This window comes from Notolepis coatsorum, assembly GCF_963971535.1.
Source record: "Notolepis coatsorum genome assembly, chromosome: 15".
Taxonomy (NCBI): domain Eukaryota; kingdom Metazoa; phylum Chordata; class Actinopteri; order Aulopiformes; family Paralepididae; genus Notolepis; species Notolepis coatsorum.
The window spans coordinates 36,039,383-36,062,359 of NC_140179.1; the positions used below are offsets into that span (position 1 = coordinate 36,039,383).

Sequence of the window (22,977 nt, forward strand, 5' to 3'; positions counted from 1 at the left end):
GCTCATTAATTTTGCATTGTCCCGTCCAAATAAACAAATTAAATAATATATCTTTTTTATAAAATATATATATTATATAATTATACTTGTAGTTGTATTATCTGCGAGACATCGCCACCACGCAACAAGTAAAAATGCTCGCTATTTGCAAACAGCTCCACTGTCTGTGTGTGTATACTCTGCTTTGGTCAAATCACATTCAGCATGCCCTCAGCGTCCCCAGTCAGAGCGATAGTTCAAGGGTCTGAAACGTATAAGATGTTTGCAGTGTTGTTATGAAGCATGATAGCTAATTAGCCAACAGCTGCAAAAACGAATAATGTCAATTATGTTATAAGATATTGATATCAGGAGCCATCTGTAGCTACTGCTAGCCGGCTAGATACCGTTAGACAATGCATCATGTATTAAACTAAAGTGAACTATTTAGTTTACTGGGTCATTTTGTTTAAACAGTGAGCTAACGTGAGCTAACGTTAGCTACCTAGCTAACGGAGCTGCTCATGCAGACTATTGCCGGAGCTTGTTGATATCAGGAGCTAGCCAGCTAGATACTGTTAGACAATGCATCATGTATTAAACTAAAGTGAACTATTTAGTTTACTGGGTCATTTCTTTATACTGATTATCGGCCGATACCGATCGCTGGCCGATCGATCGGGGCATCCCTAATACCAACGGAAGAATATTGCAGGGGATTTTGGCAAATTCTTTTGGGCTGCTACCCACACGGTTAGCTGTGTTGCTCATTCCACAAATGCACAATCCTTACAAGTTGTACCTCGTTGGAAAGGTGACTAATCAGTCTTTCCGATGATATAAAATACAATACCAATTGGTATTATGAAAGTGGAAGAATAATCGACCAAAATAACGATTCCGAACTTTTTTTGAGGAGTTTAATTAACGTTTTGTCTAAAGCTGGGCATAGATAAAAAAATGTAATCTAGATTAATCTACCTGCAATCCTGGAATTAATCTAGATTAATCTAGATTAAAATGTCTCAAAAAAAAGAAAAAAAATGTGTTCTACCCAAATAATGACCAGAGGAGGAGATTTATCCTCTCCTCTTCATCTGAGGAGTCACTAGCTGTTCTATCTCCTTGTTCAACAGCATGAACATGCCCCTCCTTTTTGTAATTTCCAGTGTTTCTTTTAAAACTAGATTTATCTTAAGTTTCTGTGCCCTTCCTTTGATGCCATTAACACTGATATTGACAGCTCTCTCCAGTGTCAAATCACTCGCTGTCAGTAGTTTCTTCTGTGCACCTTCATTTCTTAATCCACACACAAACCTGTCTCTCAATGTGTCTTTTAGTGAATCTCTAAATTAACAATGCTGCTGACTGGTTGCTTACACACAGACTGCTGCAGAAGCAGGTTTCTCAACAAAGTCAGTGCAAGCTCAGTGTAACAGTTCCATGAATGAATGAATGAATGAATGAAAACGTTATTTAACAGATTGCAGAATGGGTACAATACAGTACGGCTCAATACATACAATTGTTAAGGGGATACAGACCAGAGAAAGACGTTTGTCTTGTTTACATCAGGGTAACCCAATTTTCATTTCATATTGCTCCACATTGTCATTAGCCCCTTTCGTGACTGTGATGCACGGAGTGAATCCACAGTCACTTGCTCCTCAATAGGAAACCAACCTAGATTTACCATGAAGGACTGGTTCTGGCCGAACCGTTCGTTATACAAGTATCACAGAGAAATTACAAAGGTTCTCACAGTTGCACAAGGGTTTCGGACAGAGATACGGGATGGTGCGCATGCGCTGTGATCACCCAACGGCGGAAATAATGCCGTTTTGAGCAGTTTATACAAATTATTTAAAATGTTTATTAGCAACACAGAGCTTTCAAACCATCCCGTATCTCTGTCCGAAACCCTCGTGCAACTGTGAGTACCTTTGAAACGTCTCTGTGATTCTTGTATAACAAACGGCTTGGCCAGAACCAGTCCTTCATGGTAAATCTAGGTTGGTTTCCTATTGAGGAGCAAGTGACTGTGGAGTCACGAAAGGGGCTACATTATCATCAAACGGTCCAATATTTCCAATAACCCAAGCCATTTCTGTTGTAAACACTCACGATAGTCCAGTCGATCCTTCCTTTAGTGTGTAAAGTGGATTTCCTCCTCTTGTAGATGTTTCCAAGTGCCGCTCGATCAACGTGAGCTAACATGCTAACTCGCTAACGTTAATAATGTAAACAAAGCTCGCAACGGACTTCTTCTTTCTTGCATTGCGCAGATTCAGACGTCCTCATCGCCGAATTGTGTTATATCCTGAGGACTTCTTAACCTCACCTGTATAACAATGATTACCGGACCACTACTTTAGTTTAACACATTATTCTGACTACAGCTCCGGTAGTGCAATCACTTCCTGGTACCACAGCTGGGAACTACGGCAAGTATTTAAGGACAATACAGACCCAACGTTGAGAAAAAGATTAACGGTGTCAATTATATTATCGCGCGATACTAGTCTCGCGTTAACGCAGCACGTTAACGCCATTAACGGCCCAGCTCTAGTTTTGTCATTGCGTGACCGAATCACTAATCCCAGATCAGTCCCTACTGTATTACCATAGTCTCCCTCTCTCTGTTTCTATCTCTGTGTCTCTCTGTCTCCCCTGCTCTGTCTCTCTCTTTCTCTCTGTCTATCTCTCCGTCTCCCTCTCTCTTTGTCTCTATCTCTTTCTCTGTGTGTGTCTATGTTTGTCTCTTTGTCTCCCTCTTTCTGTTTCTCTATCTCTCTCTGTCTCTATCTCTTTGTCTCTGTATGTCTGTCTGTGTGTGTTTCTCCATCTCTTTCTGTCTCCCCCTCTATCTTTCTCTGTCTCTCTCGTTCTCTCTCTGTCTCTCTTTTTCTTTATTTGTCTCTCTGTATGTGTGTGTCTCTCTCTCTCTGTCTCTTTCTCTTTATTTGTCTCAAGTTTCAAGTTCAAGTTTCTTTATTAGTTGTCAATGTCATACAGAAGTACAGAATACTTTTATATAAAATGCTGTTTTGCTCCAGAGATCGTGCTAAATAAAAATAGATAAGTATAAAGTATAGTAAGTATAAAATAGAAGTCAAGTACGTAGACAAAGGTGCTCAATATATACTAGGGATGTCCGATATTATCGGCCTACCGATATTATATCGGAAAATATCTGTATCGGTTTTCAAAAAAGAATATTTTTTTATTTTAAATTTTTACATTTCTATAACCTTTATTTACCCAGGCAAGCAAGTAAGAACAAATTCTGATTTTTTTTATTGTCAAAAGTATGCATAATGTTATGTTAGTTCCACAACAAGACATATGTAATGTTAATTACCTGAAATTATTCAGTTTTTTTGGGGGGGAAACCCTGCATTTATCGGTATCGGTTGATATCGGTATCGGAAATTAAGAGTTGGACAATATCGGTATCGGTAAAAAAGACAATATCGAGCATCCCTAATATATACATATACAATGTACAATGCAGAGTAGAAAAGTAACTGAGTTACAATACAATATACTATACAGTACAATGCAGAAATGGGATCGGTACAATTTAGTGTAGTTATTAGTCTCGATATGTGTGTGTGTGTCTCTCTCTCTCTCTCACTCTCTCTCTCCCCCCCCCCTCCCATGTCCTCTCCTCCCCTCAGGTCAGTCTGTCAGTGGACCACGCCCAGAAGGTCATGTTGATGGGCGAGGCCCAGGACTACGGCACCTGCAAGGCCGCCAAGAAGAACGGAGACCCCTGCTCTCAGATCGTCAACCTGGTGGGTCTGCTGTCTGTCTGACAACCAGGAGCCACATATAGTCTGCTGTCTGTCTGACAACCAGGGGCCACATGTAGTCTGCTGTCTGTCTGACAACCAGGGGCCACATGTAGTCTGCTGTCTGTTTGACAACCAGGGGCCACATATAGTCTGCTGTCTGTCTGACAACCAGGGGCCACATATAGTCTGCTGTCTGTTTGACAACCAGAAGCCACATATAGTCTGCTGTCTGTCTGACAACCAGGAGCCACATATAGTCTGCTGTCTGTCTGACAACCAGGGGCCACATGTAGTCTGCTGTCTGTCTGTCTGACAACCAGGGGCCACATGTAGTCTGCTGTCTGTCTGACAACCAGGGGCCACATGTAGTCTGCTGTCTGTTTGACAACCAGGGGCCACATGTAGTCTGCTGTCTGTTTGACAACCAGGGGCCACATGTAGTCTGCTGTCTGTCTGACAACCAGGGGCCACATGTAGTCTGCTGTCTGTCTGACAACCAGGGGCCACATATAGTCTGCTGTCTGTTTGACAACCAGGGACCACATGTAGTCTGCTGTCTGTCTGACAACCAGGGGCCACATATAGTCTGCTGTCTGTTTGACAACCAGGGACCACATATAGTCTGCTGTCTGTCTGACAACCAGGGGCCACATATAGTCTGCCGTCTGTCTGACAACCAGGGGCCACATGTAGTCTGCTGTCTGTTTGACAACCAGGGACCACATATAGTCTGCTGTCTGTCTGACAACCAGGGGCCACATATAGTCTGCTGTCTGTTTGACAACCAGAAGCCACATATAGTCTGCTGTCTGTCTGACAACCAGGAGCCACATATAGTCTGCTGTCTGTCTGACAACCAGGGGCCACATGTAGTCTGCTGTCTGTCTGTCTGACAACCAGGGGCCACATGTAGTCTGCTGTCTGTCTGACAACCAGGGGCCACATGTAGTCTGCTGTCTGTTTGACAACCAGGGGCCACATGTAGTCTGCTGTCTGTTTGACAACCAGGGGCCACATGTAGTCTGCTGTCTGTCTGACAACCAGGGGCCACATGTAGTCTGCTGTCTGTCTGACAACCAGGGGCCACATATAGTCTGCTGTCTGTTTGACAACCAGGGACCACATGTAGTCTGCTGTCTGTCTGACAACCAGGGGCCACATATAGTCTGCTGTCTGTTTGACAACCAGGGACCACATATAGTCTGCTGTCTGTCTGACAACCAGGGGCCACATATAGTCTGCTGTCTGTTTGACAACCAGGAGCCACATATAGTCTGCTGTCTGTCTGACAACCAGGAGCCACATATAGTCTGCTGTCTGTCTGACAACCAGGGGCCACATGTAGTCTGCTGTCTGTCTGACAACCAGGGGCCACATGTAGTCTGCTGTCTGTCTGACAACCAGGGGCCACATGTAGTCTGCTGTCTGTTTGACAACCAGGGGCCACATGTAGTCTGCTGTCTGTTTGACAACCAGGGGCCACATGTAGTCTGCTGTCTATCTGACAACCAGGGGCAACATGTAGTCTGCTGTCTGTCTGACAACCAGGGGCCACATATAGTCTGCTGTCTGTTTGACAACCAGGGGCCACATATAGTCTGCTGTCTCTCTGACAACCAGGGGCCACATATAGTCTGCTGTCTGTCTGACAACCAGGGGCAACATGTAGTCTGCTGTCTGTCTGACAACCAGGGGCCACATATAGTCTGCTGTCTGTCTCACAACCAGGGGCCACATATAGTCTGCTGTCTGTCTGACAACCAGGGGCCACATGTAGTCTGCTGTCTGTCTGAAAAACGTATTTTCGTTGTACTGTACTTGTGCTGCATGATGACAATACATTAGAATCGAATCTAAATCTTATCACGTGGTCTCACCGCTCTGTCGCCCCCTGCAGTACGAGTGCCAGTACTGCCAGTACCACGTCAAGGCGCAGTACAAGAAGATGAGCTCCAAGCGGGCGGAGCTGCAGTCGTCCTTCTCGGGGAAGGCTGCTGGCAAGGTGAAGGGGAAGGGCCGAGGCAGCAGCCTGAAGGACCGGCTCTGCAACGAGGGCTTCTACTACGGAGGGGTCTCCTCTTCCGCCTGCGCCTCCTCGCTGTGAGTCACTCGCGCCGTTACCACCATTTATCTATTATTAACCATTAACTCATTCAGAGCCACGCCCATATGACCACATTAGGGCTTCTATGCCAGCACTTTACTCAATGGGAGGACAGGGATATTTGCGAACGCTTAAACTATATCTTAAAGTATGGCTGTGGGTCTAATACACCCGTCGCTTATCAATGACTTGCTTGCAGTCAACATGTATGAAACAGATTGTTTTTTCATCGGTACTTTTCCGTTTCATACCGTTTTGAATACGAGTATAGTTTTGGAAATTTCTAGTAATTCCAGAGAAATACGCGATAATCGCCCTTTAGTGGAATACACAAAACACATTTTTCGGCTGATTTATGAATCGTTTTCAAATAAACACTAGATTATCGAGAGTATATGTGTCCTCATGCACGATACAAAAGCGGGCTGAAATCGCTTATTCGTGACACACGCTCCGATGGCGGTGATAGGAACATCTGATTAACCCAAGATTTGTAACATAAATTCCTTACCTCACATCAGATGTTCTGCAAAAAGATTAATCCAATTCCTGATTGCCATTCCAAATATTGATTGCGTTTATTGATCCAACGTTATAGTCCAAAACACATAATCGACGCTGCTCTGAGTGTCCTCAGTCAATGTGGTAACACAATACTGCTTGCCCGAGAAGGGAAACCTGGACCGGAGTTATTTTTTCGATGCACATTCCCAGCCAATCCAATGATGTGCAATACCATCCAGGAGACGATAGGCGGCGGTATTTGCCCTTTTGCGAGCTCAGACCCATTCCCAATGATAACATCAGGTTGGATGGATAAAAATGAATGGATATCGCTAATGAAAGAAATAACGATTAAAACCTGACTATACTCGTGATTGGCACGGAACGGTTGGCTAGTTAACCCGACTATACTCGTGGTTGGCATGGAATGGGTTAACACACTTTATATTGATCTATTATTAAAGAGATTTGCACTACATTCATACCTCGTTTGCACCCTACCCTAAGTTTTGTGCCTCATCTCATTTCTGCTTTGTACCTCACTGTTACTCATTTGACTCTGTATTGTATATATGTATATTGACTTTACTTACTTCTTAACTCATTCCCCGCCAACAACGATTATACTCGTTATTGGGTGCCATCCTTTGAATGCTAAAACAACGAGTATACTCGTTATTTGATCGTTTTTTTAATATTCTATTCAATGTCACGGACCTGTATGTTGCCGTTAACACATTGGGTGCCACGCCCCTTCCCGGGAAGTGCATAGGCCTTGCCACCCATTAACCCCATGTAAGCGCTCACCTTGTTTGTAGAGCTAAACCTATATTTTATATTATAGCTAGCTATGGATCTAATAACGCCGTCGATCAGTGGGTTTCTTCCGGTCAACGTCTCACCCGGAAGCCGACGCCAGAGGGCGAGTCAGCCCGGCAGGTGGCTGTTTGGGCTGATGAAGTTTATACCGCCGCAGGACGGAATTTAGCGGCGACCAGTGTCATTGCTCAGTTGGCTGCTTTTCTGTCCACAATGGTGTCGGGTTGTGGGGCCTTAGGGCCAGCCGACATCGAAAACATCGTGCATGTTTTTGAGGTTATACAGCTTTTAACCCAGTCGCAAGCTATAACCGCAGGGAGGACTAGGATGCTGTCAACGCTTGTTCACAGACATCTTTGGTTGGAGCAGTCTTCCTTTGAGGAGGAGAAAAGGCTTCTCCTCCTCAGGGCTCCCCTCTCCGCAGAGGGACTCTTTGGTATTTCCGCAGGAGCGCAGGCGGTATATGACCTAGGCCCCACACCACGCAGCCAGAGGTGAGGGGGCGCGGCCTCGCCAGCGGCTGTGGCGAGGCCCCCGACCAGCGGCCATGTTTCCCCCCGCCTGAGGTACCCTGGGCACAAAGACAACAGGTGATCACAAGGCCGACAGCCTTGGCGGCCGAGGGATCGGCTACATTAGATGAGCACGCCCTAAAAAAACATTGCGGTCTAGCTGTGTCTAGCTCGCTCTCTGGTCACTCCCCCCCCCCCCCCCACCCCAACACCAGCGGGATACGGGCTCTGATTTGTCCCCTTTGGCTGCGGGCCGCATGCCTTCAGCGAAGCGCAAGCGGCCCCACATTTCGCTTCTCATGGGGACAGGGGCTGACACCCAGTTGCTAGCTAGGCCTGGGTCTGCCTGTGAGAATGCTGTGCTGTCAAGCGGCTCCCACGCCACACGTTTTGCGTCTGTTTGGTGAGCCTGGTGTTGTGTCTGTCAACGACGAAGGTTGTCAGCGGGGGAACTCGAGGCCCAGGAGGTTGCAGCGTGAGTTCTCGCCAGGCCGGGTATCACGTTAGTGCCTCCCACGGCCGGAAGACCGGCGGTGGTCAGTCAGGCACGCGTGGTTTGGGTGGTAGTAATATCACTGCAGGGCTACGGTGTGTAGGAACCCACCCTATCGGGCAGTGTGGGGACCACACACCTTGCATGACCAGCTGCAGAGCAGTCTTTCCTCAGCATTACATGCCGGGGAGATGTTCAGTGGGGGAGCTTATGTCACCCAGTGTGATGTCAGCTTCCCCCGTATCAGACCGGCCCTTTCTGTCGGGGTCCCCCCTTGGGTGCGATTGCCTCGTTGGTAGTGTCAGGGTGCCATATCCCGGCTCCACGAGACGCCCTGCTCGCGCGGTTGGCGAGTCCAGGGTTGCCAACGCACAGCGGGTGGGACCGGGCCTCCTATCTACGGTTCCTGGCGGACCAGCGCCAAGTGGCGGCGGGTGCGCTTTGGGATTATCATCACATATGGCTACAACAGTGCCATATGTCGAGGTGGATGGAGAGAACGCTGAGGCGGGGACTTGTGTTGCAGTTTTCACAACCCCACCCTCCGTTTTCAGGTTTGGTACAGACCCTATTGTCAGGGTCAGCAGCAGTGACAGCTCTGGCCGACGAGATCCAATCTCTGTTGGCGAAGCAAGCCATCGTCGTGGTCCCAAAGGAGGACGCGATGCGTGGCGTTTACTCCCGGTATTTTCTGGTGCCCAAGAAATCGGGAGGTGTCAGACCTATTCTGGATCTGTCTGCGTTCAATCGGCCGATTGTGGCGAGGCGGTTCAGGATGTTGACCGTCAAACACCTGATAAACGCTGTCAGGGTGGGAGACTGGTTCACCTCCATAGACCTGAAGGATGCTTACTTTCACATCCCGATATTCCCTCCTCACAGGAAATTCCTTCGCTTCCTTTTTCAGGGTGTAGCGTACGAATACCAGAGGCTGCCGTTCGGCTATTCTCTGGCCCCTCGCACATTCACCAAGTGCGTGGAGACCGCGTTGGAGCCTCTACGTCGTCAGGGGATACGAGTTATTTTCTATCTCGACGACATTCTGCTCCTCAGCTGGTCGGAGGAGGTCGCCAGGTCTCATACCAGGCTGGTGGTGGAATTCCTCACCAGTCTGGGTTTTGCTGTGAACTGGAAGAAGAGTACTCCTTGAGTACTTGGGCTTGGTTCTAAGCTCAAGGCCCATGAGGGCAACCCTCTCAGAGCGACGGCGAGAGGATATTCTCGGCGCGCTTAGGGGGTTCCGTCCTGGCAGAACGGTTACGGCGCTGTCCGTGATGCGCCTGCTCGGTATGATGGCATCTGCTCACTATGTGGTCCCTCTTGGTCTCCTATTCATGAGGAGGGTACAGAAGTGGTTTTCCAGTATGAAAATAGACCTGGTGAGAGGCAAGTGGAAATGACTGAAGGGTCCTCTTGTCAGTACTGGGGGATCTCGACCACTGGGGGAGGACTGGTACCCTCACCAGCGGGATCTCCATGGGCAGCAGGCTATCGCACGTCACGGTCTTCACCGACGCCTCCCTCACGGGATGGGGGGACGTGTCGGACTAACGCAGTAGGGGGCAGCTGGACGTACCATGCTGCCCGGTCTGCACTGCATATCAATGTGTTGGAATTGAAGGCGGTCCTTCTGGTCCTCAAGCAGTTCGGCCACCTGGTGGTGGGCGAGCACGTGTTGATCAGGACGGACAACACGACGACAGCGTCATATATCAACAGACATGGAGGAGTACGCTCCATCCGTCTGCACCGGGCGGCGGTCGAGCTCTGGCTATCGGCGTCTCTCAATCTGCGCAGCCTGAGGGCGCTCCACATCCCTGGCAAGGAGAATGTGGGCGCAGATGTGATGTCGCGGGGCGGTCCTCATCCCGACGAGTGGGGACTACGTCCAGACATAGTCAGACAGGTCTGGGACCGCTTCGGGGAGGCCACGGTGGATCTGTTTGCGAGCAGGCAGTCCCACCAGTGCCTTCGGTCAGTCGGAAGGACAATCCTGGGGGTGGATGCCTTTTCGATGTATCCATGGCCGCCCAGGATTCTGTACGCGTCCCCCCCCCCCCCCCATACACCTGATAGCTCAGCTGTTGGAGCGGGTACGTCGGGAGCGCAGGACATTGATCCTGATCGTGCCGGACCGGCGCATGGCTGTGTGGTTTCCGGTCCTGATCCAGCTCTTGGTAGCCCCGCCGTGGCCTGTTCCATGGTCGCCGCGGGCCCTCTCTCAGGCACACGGATCGCTGTGTCTGTTCCCTGTTCTGGGGCAGCCACTGAAGGTTTGGCTGCTGAGAGGGTGAGGCTGGAGGGGATGGGTCTTAACCCTACTGTGGTCGACACCATCCGGAACGCACGTGCTCCGTCCACTATCGTGGTTTACGCGGGTAAGTGGCGTGCTTTTCAAGAGTGGTGTAAGGTTGGGGGCCTGGATCCGGTGTCCTGCCCCCTGGACGCTGTTCTTTCCTTCCTCCAGTCTATCCTGGATAGACTGTCGGCCTCGACGGTGAGGGTATACGCCGCAGCTATATCCTCTTGTCATGTGGGTTTTGAGGGCGGTACGTTGTTCAGCCACCCTCTTGTGAAACGTTTCCTGCTTGGCGCTCTGCGTCTCAAGCCTGTGGGACGTTCTCTGTCTCCGAGTTGGGACCTCCAACTGGTCCTGGGCCGGTTGTCGGAGGCCCCGTTTAAGCCTCTTGAGCAAGCGCCATTGGAGCAGCTGTCTTTTAAGACTGCGTTCCTTTTGGCCATCACCTCCGCTAAGCGCGTGGGTGAGCTGTGTGCTCTCTCGGTGCGGCCTGAGTGCCTGTCTATTCGGGCCAATAGCGGTGCGACTCTGAGGCCTAATCCAGTCTTCGTGCCAAAGAATATCCGGAGCTCTTTTCGCTCCAGGGGTATTGATGTTCAGGCTTTTCATCCGCCACCTCACGCTAGTGAGTTAGAGGCGAGCCTTCACCTGTCGTGTCCTGTCCGTGCACTGGGGGTTTACCTCAGTCGGACGCAGGATCTCAGGGCTTCCGATCAACTGTTTGTTACGGTGGCCCTCGTGCGGGTGAAGCGTTGTCCAAGCAGCGCCTGTCACATTGGTTGTGCGAGGGCATTGCCCTTTGCTACATGTTGGCTGGACAGGTCCCCCCTGGGGGCGTCAGGGCGCACTCCACTCGTGGAGTAGCGGCCTCTGCTGCCCTGTTAGGGGGGACCTCGGTGGAGGACATCTGTGCTGTGGCCTCCTGGTCCTCCCCGGGTCCCTTCGTTAAGTTTTACCTCGTGGACATGACTGGGGGTTCTGTCTCCCAGGCGGTTCTGAGGTCTGGGACCTCTCCTGCGTCCCACCATTTGGTGGGCTAGCAGGGGTGTGTGCAATGGGGTTTCTCAAGTTTCTTTAATAGTTGTCATACAGAAGTACAGAATACTTTTATACAAAATGCTTCTTTCTGTTAGGGTGCTGGGGGTTCTGTCTCCCAGGCGGTTCTGAGGTCTGGGACCTCTCCTGCGTCCCACCATTTGGTGGGCTAGCAGGGGTGTGTGGGTGTGTGCAACGGGGTTTCTCATGTTTCTTTAATAGTTGTCATACAGAAGTACAGAATACTTTTATACAAAATGCTTCTTTCTGTTAGGGTGCTGTGTCACACGTGGTCCCGCCTGTGCTGTGCGTTTTCAGGGGTGTCTGGTTCTCCCTTTGTTCGCACTATGGTGGAGTTGACTGCCTCCCCCCCTTTGTTAGGACGGGCGGGTGGACGGGACTCCCCTCCTCCCCGGCTGGGGCTTACGGCCCCTCAGGGGGTAGACTTGTCGGGCCACGCGTCTGCTCTGAACCATATCTCATAATGGCGAAGAGCGAGACGCGATTGCCAGTATGATAATATAACGAAAGGTTATCCTATAACCTAGTTATATGAATACTGGCTGAGCGTCTCGCTTTTGGTGCCCTGAGGTCCCTTGGATGGGTTTCCGTGTTGGAAATCTTTCTGAGGAAGGTGGAGTGTGACCATGTCCGGCGTCATATAGTGGGACGCAGGGGCGTGGCCTGGTCACATGCATGTGAGTGCATTTGTTGTTTCGTGAGCACATTATGTGCTAGGAGATAAGAGATATCTCATAATGGCGAAGAGCGAGACGCTCAGCCAGTATTCATATAACTAGGTTATAGGTAGGGCTGACCCCTATTAGTCGATTAGTCGACTAATCGGTCGAAAGGAGCCGTAGTCGACTGGCCAACCTCTTAGTCGAATATATATATAAAAAATTAAATAAAATATTTATAATATTATTATAATTTTTTTTTGTCATTCTTTCCAAAAAGAAAAGAGGCCTAGAAGCGTGGCTAACGCTTATGGCACGCATACCAGAAGCTACCTGCCTACGAAAACAGGCACAGAGGCACTGAAAGAGGATTTCACCCATCTAATGAACACACTAGACTAGACAAATATCAAGATGTATCCATCAGTGGACCAATTGCATGCTTTTGCAGAGGACAAGAAGCCTTCAGTCGACTCCTTCAGACATTAAGCACCCCCCACAGCCCAAATGGAATGATCAAAAAAAATATATATAAATAAAAAATAAACAAATATTCTTTTGTCGACCAATAGTCGACTAACGGCAAATTTTGGCCAATCATAGTCAACCATCCAAATCCTTAGTCGGGGACAGCCCTAGTTATAGGATAACCTTTCGTTCTTCACATTAGGATCTAACATCCCAATATGCCTCTTTGTTTACGGTTTGATCGTCACACATAATATAGATTTTTTTTTTTAAAAGAGCAGCAAAATAGTGCAAGAGTGCAGTGCAATAAAATGGTTAGTAAAATAGAATAGACAGGGTAAAATAATGCAGTTCTGAATTATTGTTCAAACAGTTTAAAACCTGACAGTCTTTCTTTCTTTTATTTATTTAACCTTTATTTAACCACTACTTCTCATGTGGGCGACAGTGGCTCAGGAGGTAGAGCGGGGCTGTCTGGTAATCGGAAGGTTCCCGGTTCGATTCCGGCTCCTCCCGATGGCCGGTCGAAGTGTCCTTGAGCAAGACACTTCCTGATGAGCAGGTTGTCACCTTGCACAGACGCCTCCGCCGTCGGTGTGTGAATGTGTGAGCGTATGGGTGAATGTTGTGAGGCATACATTGTAAAGCGCTCCAGATAAATGTAAATACAGTCCACTTACCATTCATGGGAAAGTCATGGGATTTGATCAACAAATTTTGATCAAAAGTTGGAAACTTGGATTTGAGATGGATTAGGTTGTTTTTCTTTGAGCTTTTGGAGAAGTTTTTTCATGTTGGAAGTGATTCACTAATGAAATCCCTTGTGTTTTCAGATCGGCCTCCAGGCCTAATAAGCAGAGCACCCTGGACACGATGTTTGTGAAGGGCTCAGCACAGCTGGCTGCCCAGGCCAAGAGACTAGGTAGGACTCTGGAAAATGGAAAAACAAATCTAATGAGAATATAGCAACAGTTTCATTTGATTATCTCTCTCACTCACTCACTCTCCTTTCTCCCCCTCTCTCCTCTCTCCCTACTTTCTCTCCTCTCTCCTCTTCTCACTCTCTCCTCTCTCCCTACTTTCTCTCCTCTCTCCCTCTCCCTCTCTCTTATCTCTCTCTCCTCTGTATGTCTCTCCCTCTCACCCGCCACTCTCCTCTGTCTGTTTGTCTCTCTCTGTTCTCTCTCTACCCTCTCTCTGTATGTCTCTCCCTCACCCCCCCCCCACTCTATCTGTCTCTCTCTCTACCCTCTCCTCTCTCCCTCCCTACCTATCTCTCCCTCTGTCTATCCCCCCTCTCCCTCTACCCTCTTTCTCCCTCCCTATCTCTCTCTCCCTCCTCTACCCTCTCTCTCTCTCCCCCCTCTCTCTCTCTCTCCCCCCCCTCTCTCTCCCCCTCTCTCTCCCCCCCCTCTCACTCTAGCCATGCAGTCTGGTGAGGTCTCTGGCTGCTCAGATGACTTCAGGAGCTTGTTGTCTGCTCCGACCCCTGGAGCTCTCCAGCTGAAGAAGCACTTAACCCAGCCCAAGCCCTCAGGTACCGACCCACTCAGGACCCAACACTCTAACCCTAACCCAAGCCCTCCGGTACCGGACCCACTCAGGACCCAACACTCTAACCCTAACCCAAGCCCTCCGGTACCGGACCCACTCAGGACCCAACACTCTAACCCTAACCCAAGCCCTCCGGTACCGGACCCACTCAGGACCCAACACTCTAACCCTAACCCAAGCCCTCCGGTACCGGACCCACTCAGGACCCAACACTCTAACCCTAACCCAAGCCCTCCGGTACCGGACCCACTCAGGAGTCAGACCCAACACTCTAACCCTAACCCAAGCCCTCCGGTACCGGACCCACTCAGGACCCAACACTCTAACCCTAACCCAAGCCCTCTGGTACCGGACCCACTCAGGACCCAACACTCTAACCCTAACCCAGCGGAAGTGTTACAAGTGCAGCCACCAGCTCAGTGTCGCTATGTGTTTTTTTTGCTAGTATGGTCGTGAAATTGGTATTACATTTTGCTCTAAGTGGTACTAAAAAGGTCTTTAAAAAGTCTTAAATTTAACTTGTTGAAACCTGCAGATACCCTGCCTTAGCAAAATACTTGACTTGTTGGTCAAAATGGTAATATTCTCACCTTCCCCTCCCACCCTACTCCCTCCTACCCTCCCCACTCTCCTCCCTCCCACTCTCCTCCTCCCACTATCCTCCTCCCCACTCTCCTCCCTCCCACTCTCCTCCTCCCACTATCCTCCTCCCCACTCTCCTCCCTCCCCACTCTCCTCCCTCCCACTCTCCTCCTCCCACTATCCTCCTCCCCACTCTCCTCCCTCCCACTCTCCTCCTCCCACTATCCTCCTCCCCACTCTCCTCCCTCCCCACTCTCCTCCCTCCCACTCTCCTCCCTCCCCACTCTCCTCCCTCCCACTCTCCTCCATCCTACCCTCCCCACTCTCCTCCCTCCCACTATCCTCCTCCCCACTCTCCTCCCTCCCACTCTCCTCCCTCCCACTATCCTCCTCCCCACTCTCCTCCCTCCCACTATCCTCCTCCCCACTTTCCTCCCTCCCCACTCTCCTCCCTCCCACTATCCTCCTCCTCACTCTCCTCCCTCCCCACTCTCCTCAAGGAAGGATAGAGGAATAGCCCCCTATACTTTGAATGGGTTTCTTCCAATCAGTTTTTAGTTATTGTGTGATATAAAATGTTAGCTATAGGTTAGACTTCTAATGTTTTAAATGTATGTGTTTTGTGTCATTGTCGTGTTTTTTGTTGTGGCCTAATAGCCCTGGGACCATGACGGAAATAAGGGTCTTACTCTTTCTCATGTTATCCTTTGGATCCTTGTTGTGTGTTTTTAAACCATAAATAAAATAAAATCCTCCTCCCCACCCTCCTCCTCCCCACCCTCCTCCTCCCCACTCTCCTCCCTCCCACCCTCCTCGTCCCTCCCACCCTCCTCACCCCAGGCTCCCCGGGAGGCGGCGGTGGAGAGGTCCAGTCCATCAGCGCCTCAGACCTACTGAAGCAGCAGAAGCGGATGCAGCTGGAGCTGCTGGAGAACCGCAAGAGGCGAGCGGAGGAGATCCAGAGGAGGGTGCTGGAGAACTCCGGCAAGGCCAACCCCGGGGCCTCCTCTCTGCCGGGCCAGGGGCCCCTGCAGTCCCCTAAAGCGCCCTCCGAGGCCCCCAAGGCCTCCTCTCTCCCCAGCCGTGGGGCCTCCTCTCTCCCCAGCCGAGCGCCCCTGCAGTCCCCTAAAGCGCCCTCCGAGGCCCCCAAGGCCTCCAAGGCCTCCTCTCTCCCCAGCCGAGCACCCCTGCAGTCCCCTAAAGCGCCCTCCAAGGCCCCCAAGGCCTCCTCTCTCCCCAGCCGGGGGGCCTCCTCTCTGCCGGGCCAGGGGCCCCTGCAGTCCCCTAAAGCGCCCTCCGAGGCCCCCAAGGCCTCCTCTCTCCCCAGCCGAGCGCCCCGGCAGTCCCCTAAAGCGCCCTCCAAGGCCCCCAAGGCCTCCAAGGCCTCCTCTCTCCCCAGCCGGGGGGCCTCCTCTCTGCCCGGCCAGGGGCCCCTGCAGTCCCCTAAAGCCTCCTCTCTCCCCAGCCGAGCGCCCCTGCAGTCCCCTAAAGCGCCCTCCGAGGCCCCCAAGGCCACCCGGAGCCCGCCCGCTGCCCGCGCCCCCACCCTGGGCCGAGGCTTCTCGGACGGAGAGGACATCTTGTTCTTCGAACACAATCCGCTGCTTCCTCCGCCCCCCTCCTCCTCCTCCTCCTCTCTCAGCCTATCGGCCGGGAAGCTGGCGGCTCTGAGGAAGCTGCGGGCTAAAGGGGCGGGGCTTCAGAAGGAAGACCCCAACGCTGTGAAGAGGAAACGCTCCAACGGAGACGACATCGCCGTCCGGGTGGAGAAGAACCTGAAAGCCTCGCCCGACGGTACGCACCTCACCACACACACACACACATACACACATATATATATATACACACACACACACATATATATATATATACACACACATACATATATATATACACACACACACATACTGTATATATACATACACACATATATTGAAAACCTTTATTTATCTCTGAGGGGAGATTCAGATGTCCTTTACAGCATAAACAGCATAACGGCATAATTTTAAAAACAGAATACATAACATACATAACATACACTTATTAGTATGTGTTAAAAACAAGATGGACAAGTACACAGGGATAAAAATAGCTCAAATAGGACTAAAATAGAGCTAAAAAGTGGTGAAAAATAAAAAGAAACAAGTCCAATCATGATCTTAAATAGTTAAATTAATTTGTTACAGTCCACAACCCAGCTCCTCCAGTCCACGGCAGTTGGCCCGTCCTGGCCCTACCTGGTTGTGGAGCCTGATTGCCACCGGCACAAAGGACTGCCCAAAGCGCTTTGTGGTATGTCGGGGGGGGGGATGAGTCTGTGGCTAAACGTGGACCGCATTGCGGTCAGCTCATCATAGAGGGGGTGGCAGGGGTTCTCAAGTATAGCATACAGCTTCCTCCTCGTCCTCCCCTCTGCCACCACCTCCAGACTGTCCAGGTCCGCTCCCACCACAGAGCTTGCTTTTTTGATCAGTTTGTTTATTTTGTCTGTGTTGGCGTTGCCCCCCCCAGCGAAGAAGAGGGCACCAGCAACCACAGACTGGTAGAACATCTGCAGCAGTTTGCTGCAGACATTAAAAGACCTGAGCCCTCTCAGGAAGAACAGTCTGCTCTGTCCCTTCCTGTAGAGGGCCTCGGTGTTGTCCGTCCAGTCCAGTTTATTGTTCATGAGAACACCCAGGAATTTGTAATTCTCCACCCTTTCCACCTCCACCCCCTGGATGATGATGGGTGTTGGGTGCTTCCTCTTGCTCCGCCGATGGTCCACCACCATCTCCTTCGTCTTGCTGATGTTGAGCTGTAGGTGGTTTTCCTTGCTCCACTCTGTGAAGCTCTCCACCACAGCTCTGTATTCCTCCTCGTTGTCGTTGGTGATGTATCCAACGATGGAGGAGTCATCAGAAAACGTTTGGAGAGATGGCAGTTCCCGGAGCTGAAGCAGAAGTGTGAGGTGTACAGGGTGAATAAAAAGGGTGCCAATACAGTTCCCTGGGGGGCTCCAGTGTTGCAGATCAGCACGTCGGAGTGGCAGTGAGGTAGTTGAAGATCCAGGCCACCAAGTCGTCCTCCACCCCCATCACTGACAGCTTCTCGGCTAGTAGTGGAGGCTGAATAGTGTTGAAGGCACTAGAAAAGTCAAAGAATGTTACCCTCACTGAGCTGCCCGGCTTCTCCAGATGTAGATAGGCCTTGTGGACCATGTAGATTATGGCATCCTCCACACCGATGTTCTGCTGATATGCAAACTGCAGGGGGTCCGTAAAGTCTCTCACCTGTGGTTTTAGGTGCTCCAGAACCAGCCTCTCAAAGACCTTCATGACCTGTGCCGTCAGAGCAACCGGCCTGTAGTCATTGAGAGTGGTGGGGCGTCCCTTCTTGGGCACAGGGACGATGAGGGATGTTTTCCACAGCCGGGGAATACATATTTCCAGTACCCAGCGTTGGATCAATAAACGCAATCCAAATATTTGGAATGGCGATCAGGAATTGAAATAATCTTTTTGGAGAACATCTGATCTGAGGTAAGGAATCTATTTTACCAGTCTTAGGATAATCAGACCTTTTTTCACGGAGATATCAACGTGTGCCCTATGTGCGTGTGCTGATCAGGAAATGAGAGAATCGATTTTTCAGCTTGCTTCTATAGCGTGCATACGTACACATATACTATCGATAATCTAGCATTTATTTGAAAACGATTCATAAATAGGCCGAAAAATTACAACGTTTTTTGTGTATTCCACAATATTCCAGTAAAGGGCGATTATCACAGAATCTTTATATTTTCCTGAAACTAAAAAAAACAAGCGTTTTTCAAAATGGTATAAACGGAAATGAACAGCATTCGACAATGTTGACCGCAAACAAGTCATTGATAAGCGACGGCCAGATTAGACACATAGCCATAATTTAAGACATAGTTTATGCGTTCACAAATATGAGAGCTCTATCATTGAAGTGGGTGGTGGCATTCAACAGGGGTAAGGCGCACCGCATGGCTGGTAATGAAAGTGTTAACCCCCTGGTGGTTCAGATCAGGCTGTGTCCTCACCTGCTCTTAACTCCCTGCTGCAGGTGGTTCGCCTGGGGCTGAGGAGGAGGAGGAGCCAGCCCAGAAGAAAAGGCGGGAACAACAGGACTACATCCAATCAGAGGAGTTCCAGAATATCCTCAACGCCAAATCAATCCACGGAGCCTTGCTGCAGGCGGTAAGTGTGTGTGTGTGTGTGTGTGTGTGTGTGTGTGTGTGTGTGTGTGTGTAACCATAGCAACCTCCTCTGAGAACTGATACCTTTAGGCTGCGTTCACACTGCAGGCCTTAGTGCTCAATTCTGATTTATTGCTCAGATCAGATTATTTTTTGTTTGGTTGTTCACATAATTTTTTAAATGTGGCCAATATCAGATTCCAGTGTGAACTGGTCACTCTCCTGAACTGACCCGCATGCTCCATGAACAAAAACGAAGATGGACGTGACAAATGTCAATCTAGAGTGACAAAACAAAGTTGCATGCAAGTCACATGACTGTTCAGACTGAGGTCGCATTGTAAAAGAAAATCTGACTTATGAAAGTGGCCCAAATCAGAATAGAAAAGCTCAGATTCTATTATCCATAGCAACACCATATATCACCCATAGCAACACCATATATCACCCATAGCAGGAACACCATATACTGTATCACCCATAGCAACACCATATATCATCCATTGCAGCAACACCATATACTGTATCACCCATAGCAACACCATATATCATCCATAGCAGCAACACCATATCATCAATAGCAACACCATATCACCCATAGCAACACTAGATACTGTATCACCCATAGCAACACCATATGACTTCGATGTACACAGCTGATTATTCTGCTATTCCGATTCCCTCCTTTCCCCCTGCTACTCAGAGCACCATACTAAAACCTCCCCACTCTCTCCTCTCAGGAGTGCTACGTACTAAAACCTCCCCACTCTCTCCTCTCAGGAGTGCTACGTACTAAAACCTCCCCACTCTCTCCTCTCAGGAGGAGTACCAGATCCAGGAGTGCTACGTACTAAAACCTCCCCACACTCTCCTCTCAGGAGTGCTACGTACTAAAACCTCCCCACTCTCTCCTCTCAGGAGGAGTACCAGATTCAGGAGCGCTACTTCGATGTCCTGGTGAAGAAGGAGCAGATGGAAGACAAGATGAGGGGCGTCAGAGAGATGAAGTGTCGAGCCGTCAGCTGCAAGAAGGTATCAATACAGCGACACTACATTCACCAAGTACAACACCTGTAGGGACGGGGGGGGAACTCACAACATCACTAGTCACTGGGAACCAGTGTTGTAGTGGAGTCTAGGGCTGACCCCGATTAGAACCAGTGTTTTAGTGGAGTCTAGGGCTGACCCCGATTAGAACCAGTGTTGTAGTGGAGTCTAGGGCTGACCCCGATTAGAACCAGTGTTTTAGTGGAGTCTAGGGCTGACCCCGATTAGAACCAGTGTTGTAGTGGAGTCTAGGGCTGACCCCGATTAGAACCAGTGTTTTAGTGGAGTCTAGGGCTGACCCCGATTAGAACCAGTGTTGTAGTGGAGTCTAGGGCTGACCCCGATTAGTCCAATAGTCGACTAAGCGATCGAAAGGAGCCGTAGTCGGGCAGCTGATTGGCGCAGTGGGCAAGGCGCTCGCCTTTAACGCAGGAGACGCTAGGTTAGAGCCCAGCTCTAAATTTCGGCCAATCAAAGTCGACTATACAAATCCTTAGTCGAGGTCAGTCCTAGTGGAGTCACTAAATCTCCAGTCCCGAGTCACCAAAGAAGAGCCCGATTGAGTTCACAGATGTCTGTTGAAGTTTGCGGTTGTCCCGGTCTACCCTTCAATAGTTTGTTTACATATCGAACATCTAGCAGTGCTGTTGTGAAGGATCAGATTAAACCGAATATATATGTTTATTTATGGATATATATTTAATAGTATTTGTATATCGTTTGATATCCCTTGTATATTCCTTGTACATATACACTGAATATCCCTTTAGTCTACTAACAGCCCATAATAGTTTCATTCTCTCATTGGACAAGAACCTGGCGCCAGCAGCCAAGCCCCTTGGTTCAAGTTCAATCGTGCCGACGAACATGTCGTTACTAGCCCCGGTTCCGCGTAGGAATACGTCTGGCGAAATACGAATGGTACTATTTGTTCACAGCGCATATATATATGGCGCAAGTAAAGTAGAACTTTCTTTTAGTCCCTTAGCCCTTAGTTCTTTACCCTCCAACCTAGTGGCAAGACGTTAAGCCTCACCCACGATACACGTGTGGTGCAGTATGGTCAACTTGGCCTCAGAATGGCATTGAGACATCGTGTGGATTAATAGTTGAATTGTCATAGTTTGGCACTATACCGTCGAGTGGGACGTATTTCTATTAAGTTAATAATAGTCTATTATGTATGGTGCATCGTTCGGTTAGAGTTATAAAGTGAGCAGTACCCCCATCGTTTCCTCGCGTTATCTAGAGTCTTAACCAGGCTGGGCAGACCACGTGTGGTGCTTTCATCCGAGGAGTTCTGGGCCAGGACGAGTGGACCTGCACATTGGATTACCTTACCCGGACGACGGCGAGCCCTACACGGCTTGGATTATCTACTTGCTTTGGGTGCTTTGATTATGCCATGGATAACAGCCAACACTGGTGAGTGTTGGAACTACCCCCCGAGAGGAGTCTAGGTGAGACGGCGCTCTACCCCGAGTGAGGTCGCCTCACGTCTCTTCGTTGTGGACCGGCAGCTACCGTCTACAAGAGGGCCCAGCTGTATTCATCTGTGGACCAAGGTTCTGTGGGCACCGTGTTCAGCACTCTGAATTCTCCCAAGAAATCGTTGGCCAGATGGGATATCGCCGGCGGCTCTCCTAAACCCCCCCCCCCCCCCCCCCTACTGACTTACAACCAGCGGGACCCCCTTTAGTGTATCCAGCTATAATCATTAAGTACTATCGCTATAGTTCCCTAAAGAACCAGGTTGTATACTTGCTTCCTGCGTAACCAGAGATTGGACATTCAATGTTGATTTGCCTACGAATACTCATTTGCCTTACAAGTGCATTCAAATCATAAATGTCATTAAGTGAACGTTGTATATACCCTTTGCTATATATTAAATATTCGATTTATACATTTGTGTGGACTTGGTTTCATGGTGGGAAAGTGTTCATCATATCTATATCATGTACTGTGTGGCCAGTAGTTAAAGTACATAAAGCGGTAGTGGTTTAATGATACCATACTTATCAATACAGTCAGGGAATTGTACCCCTCAGTTACAAGTGCTCTTGCTGGAATTTGGTATAAAATATGTGTAAGCAAAGTGCACGATTCGGGGCATCTCTTTAGGCATCTTAGGTACTGAACATGAGGGTATCGGCGTGAATGTAGGTGGCCCTTGAGCGAAATTAAATAATGTTACAGTATTAATATAGCCATCAATATCTTATGCCAAATGATTAGGGCCTATTACAAAAAGGTTTTATCAATTTATATCAATGAACAAGTCTGAGTCCTCATCTGCATCTTCCGAGTCCAAATGCAGTCAATGCTGAGTCCAAGTCCGAGTCATTAGTGCTCAAGTCAAGTCACGAGTCCTGATCAGTCCAGTCCTGTTGCTACCGTGTAACATCTCTGGTCTCTTTCTTCATCTTTCTGTTCTGTTCTCCCAGCTGTTTTCTTTTTACCTTGAGGTCACTGTTTGCGTCATAATTCTACCTTTAAAAAAATTTATTTAACAATTCTTCTTGATTCCATCCCTACCGGTACAGACACACAAGACAACAACCAGACATGTCACTTCCTGTGCGCTACACAAGACAACAACCAGACGTGTCACTTCCTGTGCGCTACACAAGACAACAACCAGACGTGTCACTTCCTGTGCGCTACACAAGACAACAACCAGACGTGTCACTTCCTGTGCGCTTGTGTCTCCACAGTGTAATTACACCTACTTCAAGCCGGCCGACCGCTGCGTGGAGGAGAACCATGCTCTGAAGTGGCACGACGTGCTCAAGCGCTTCTTCAAATGCCCCTGCGGACAGAGAGCCATCGCGCTGGACAGACTACCTCACAAAACCTGCAGGTGTGGTATACACAGCCGCACACACACACGCACA

General features: G+C 49.4%; 1 protein-coding gene across 1 annotated transcript in view; it reads left to right on the top strand.

Annotated features, from left to right (window-relative positions):
• The window catches only part of mcm10 (minichromosome maintenance 10 replication initiation factor), a 41,344-nt gene that overhangs the window by 15,487 nt on the left and 2,880 nt on the right, over nt 1-22,977 (top strand). Inside the window, exons 9-17 of the mRNA XM_084330360.1 lie at nt 3,660-3,776; nt 5,674-5,876; nt 13,524-13,612; nt 14,114-14,227; nt 15,667-15,859; nt 16,292-16,620; nt 18,901-19,034; nt 19,952-20,065; nt 22,798-22,943. Coding sequence (XP_084186486.1) covers nt 3,660-3,776; nt 5,674-5,876; nt 13,524-13,612; nt 14,114-14,227; nt 15,667-15,859; nt 16,292-16,620; nt 18,901-19,034; nt 19,952-20,065; nt 22,798-22,943 — 1,439 coding nt within the window. The remainder of the gene's footprint in view (nt 1-3,659; nt 3,777-5,673; nt 5,877-13,523; nt 13,613-14,113; nt 14,228-15,666; nt 15,860-16,291; nt 16,621-18,900; nt 19,035-19,951; nt 20,066-22,797; nt 22,944-22,977) is intronic.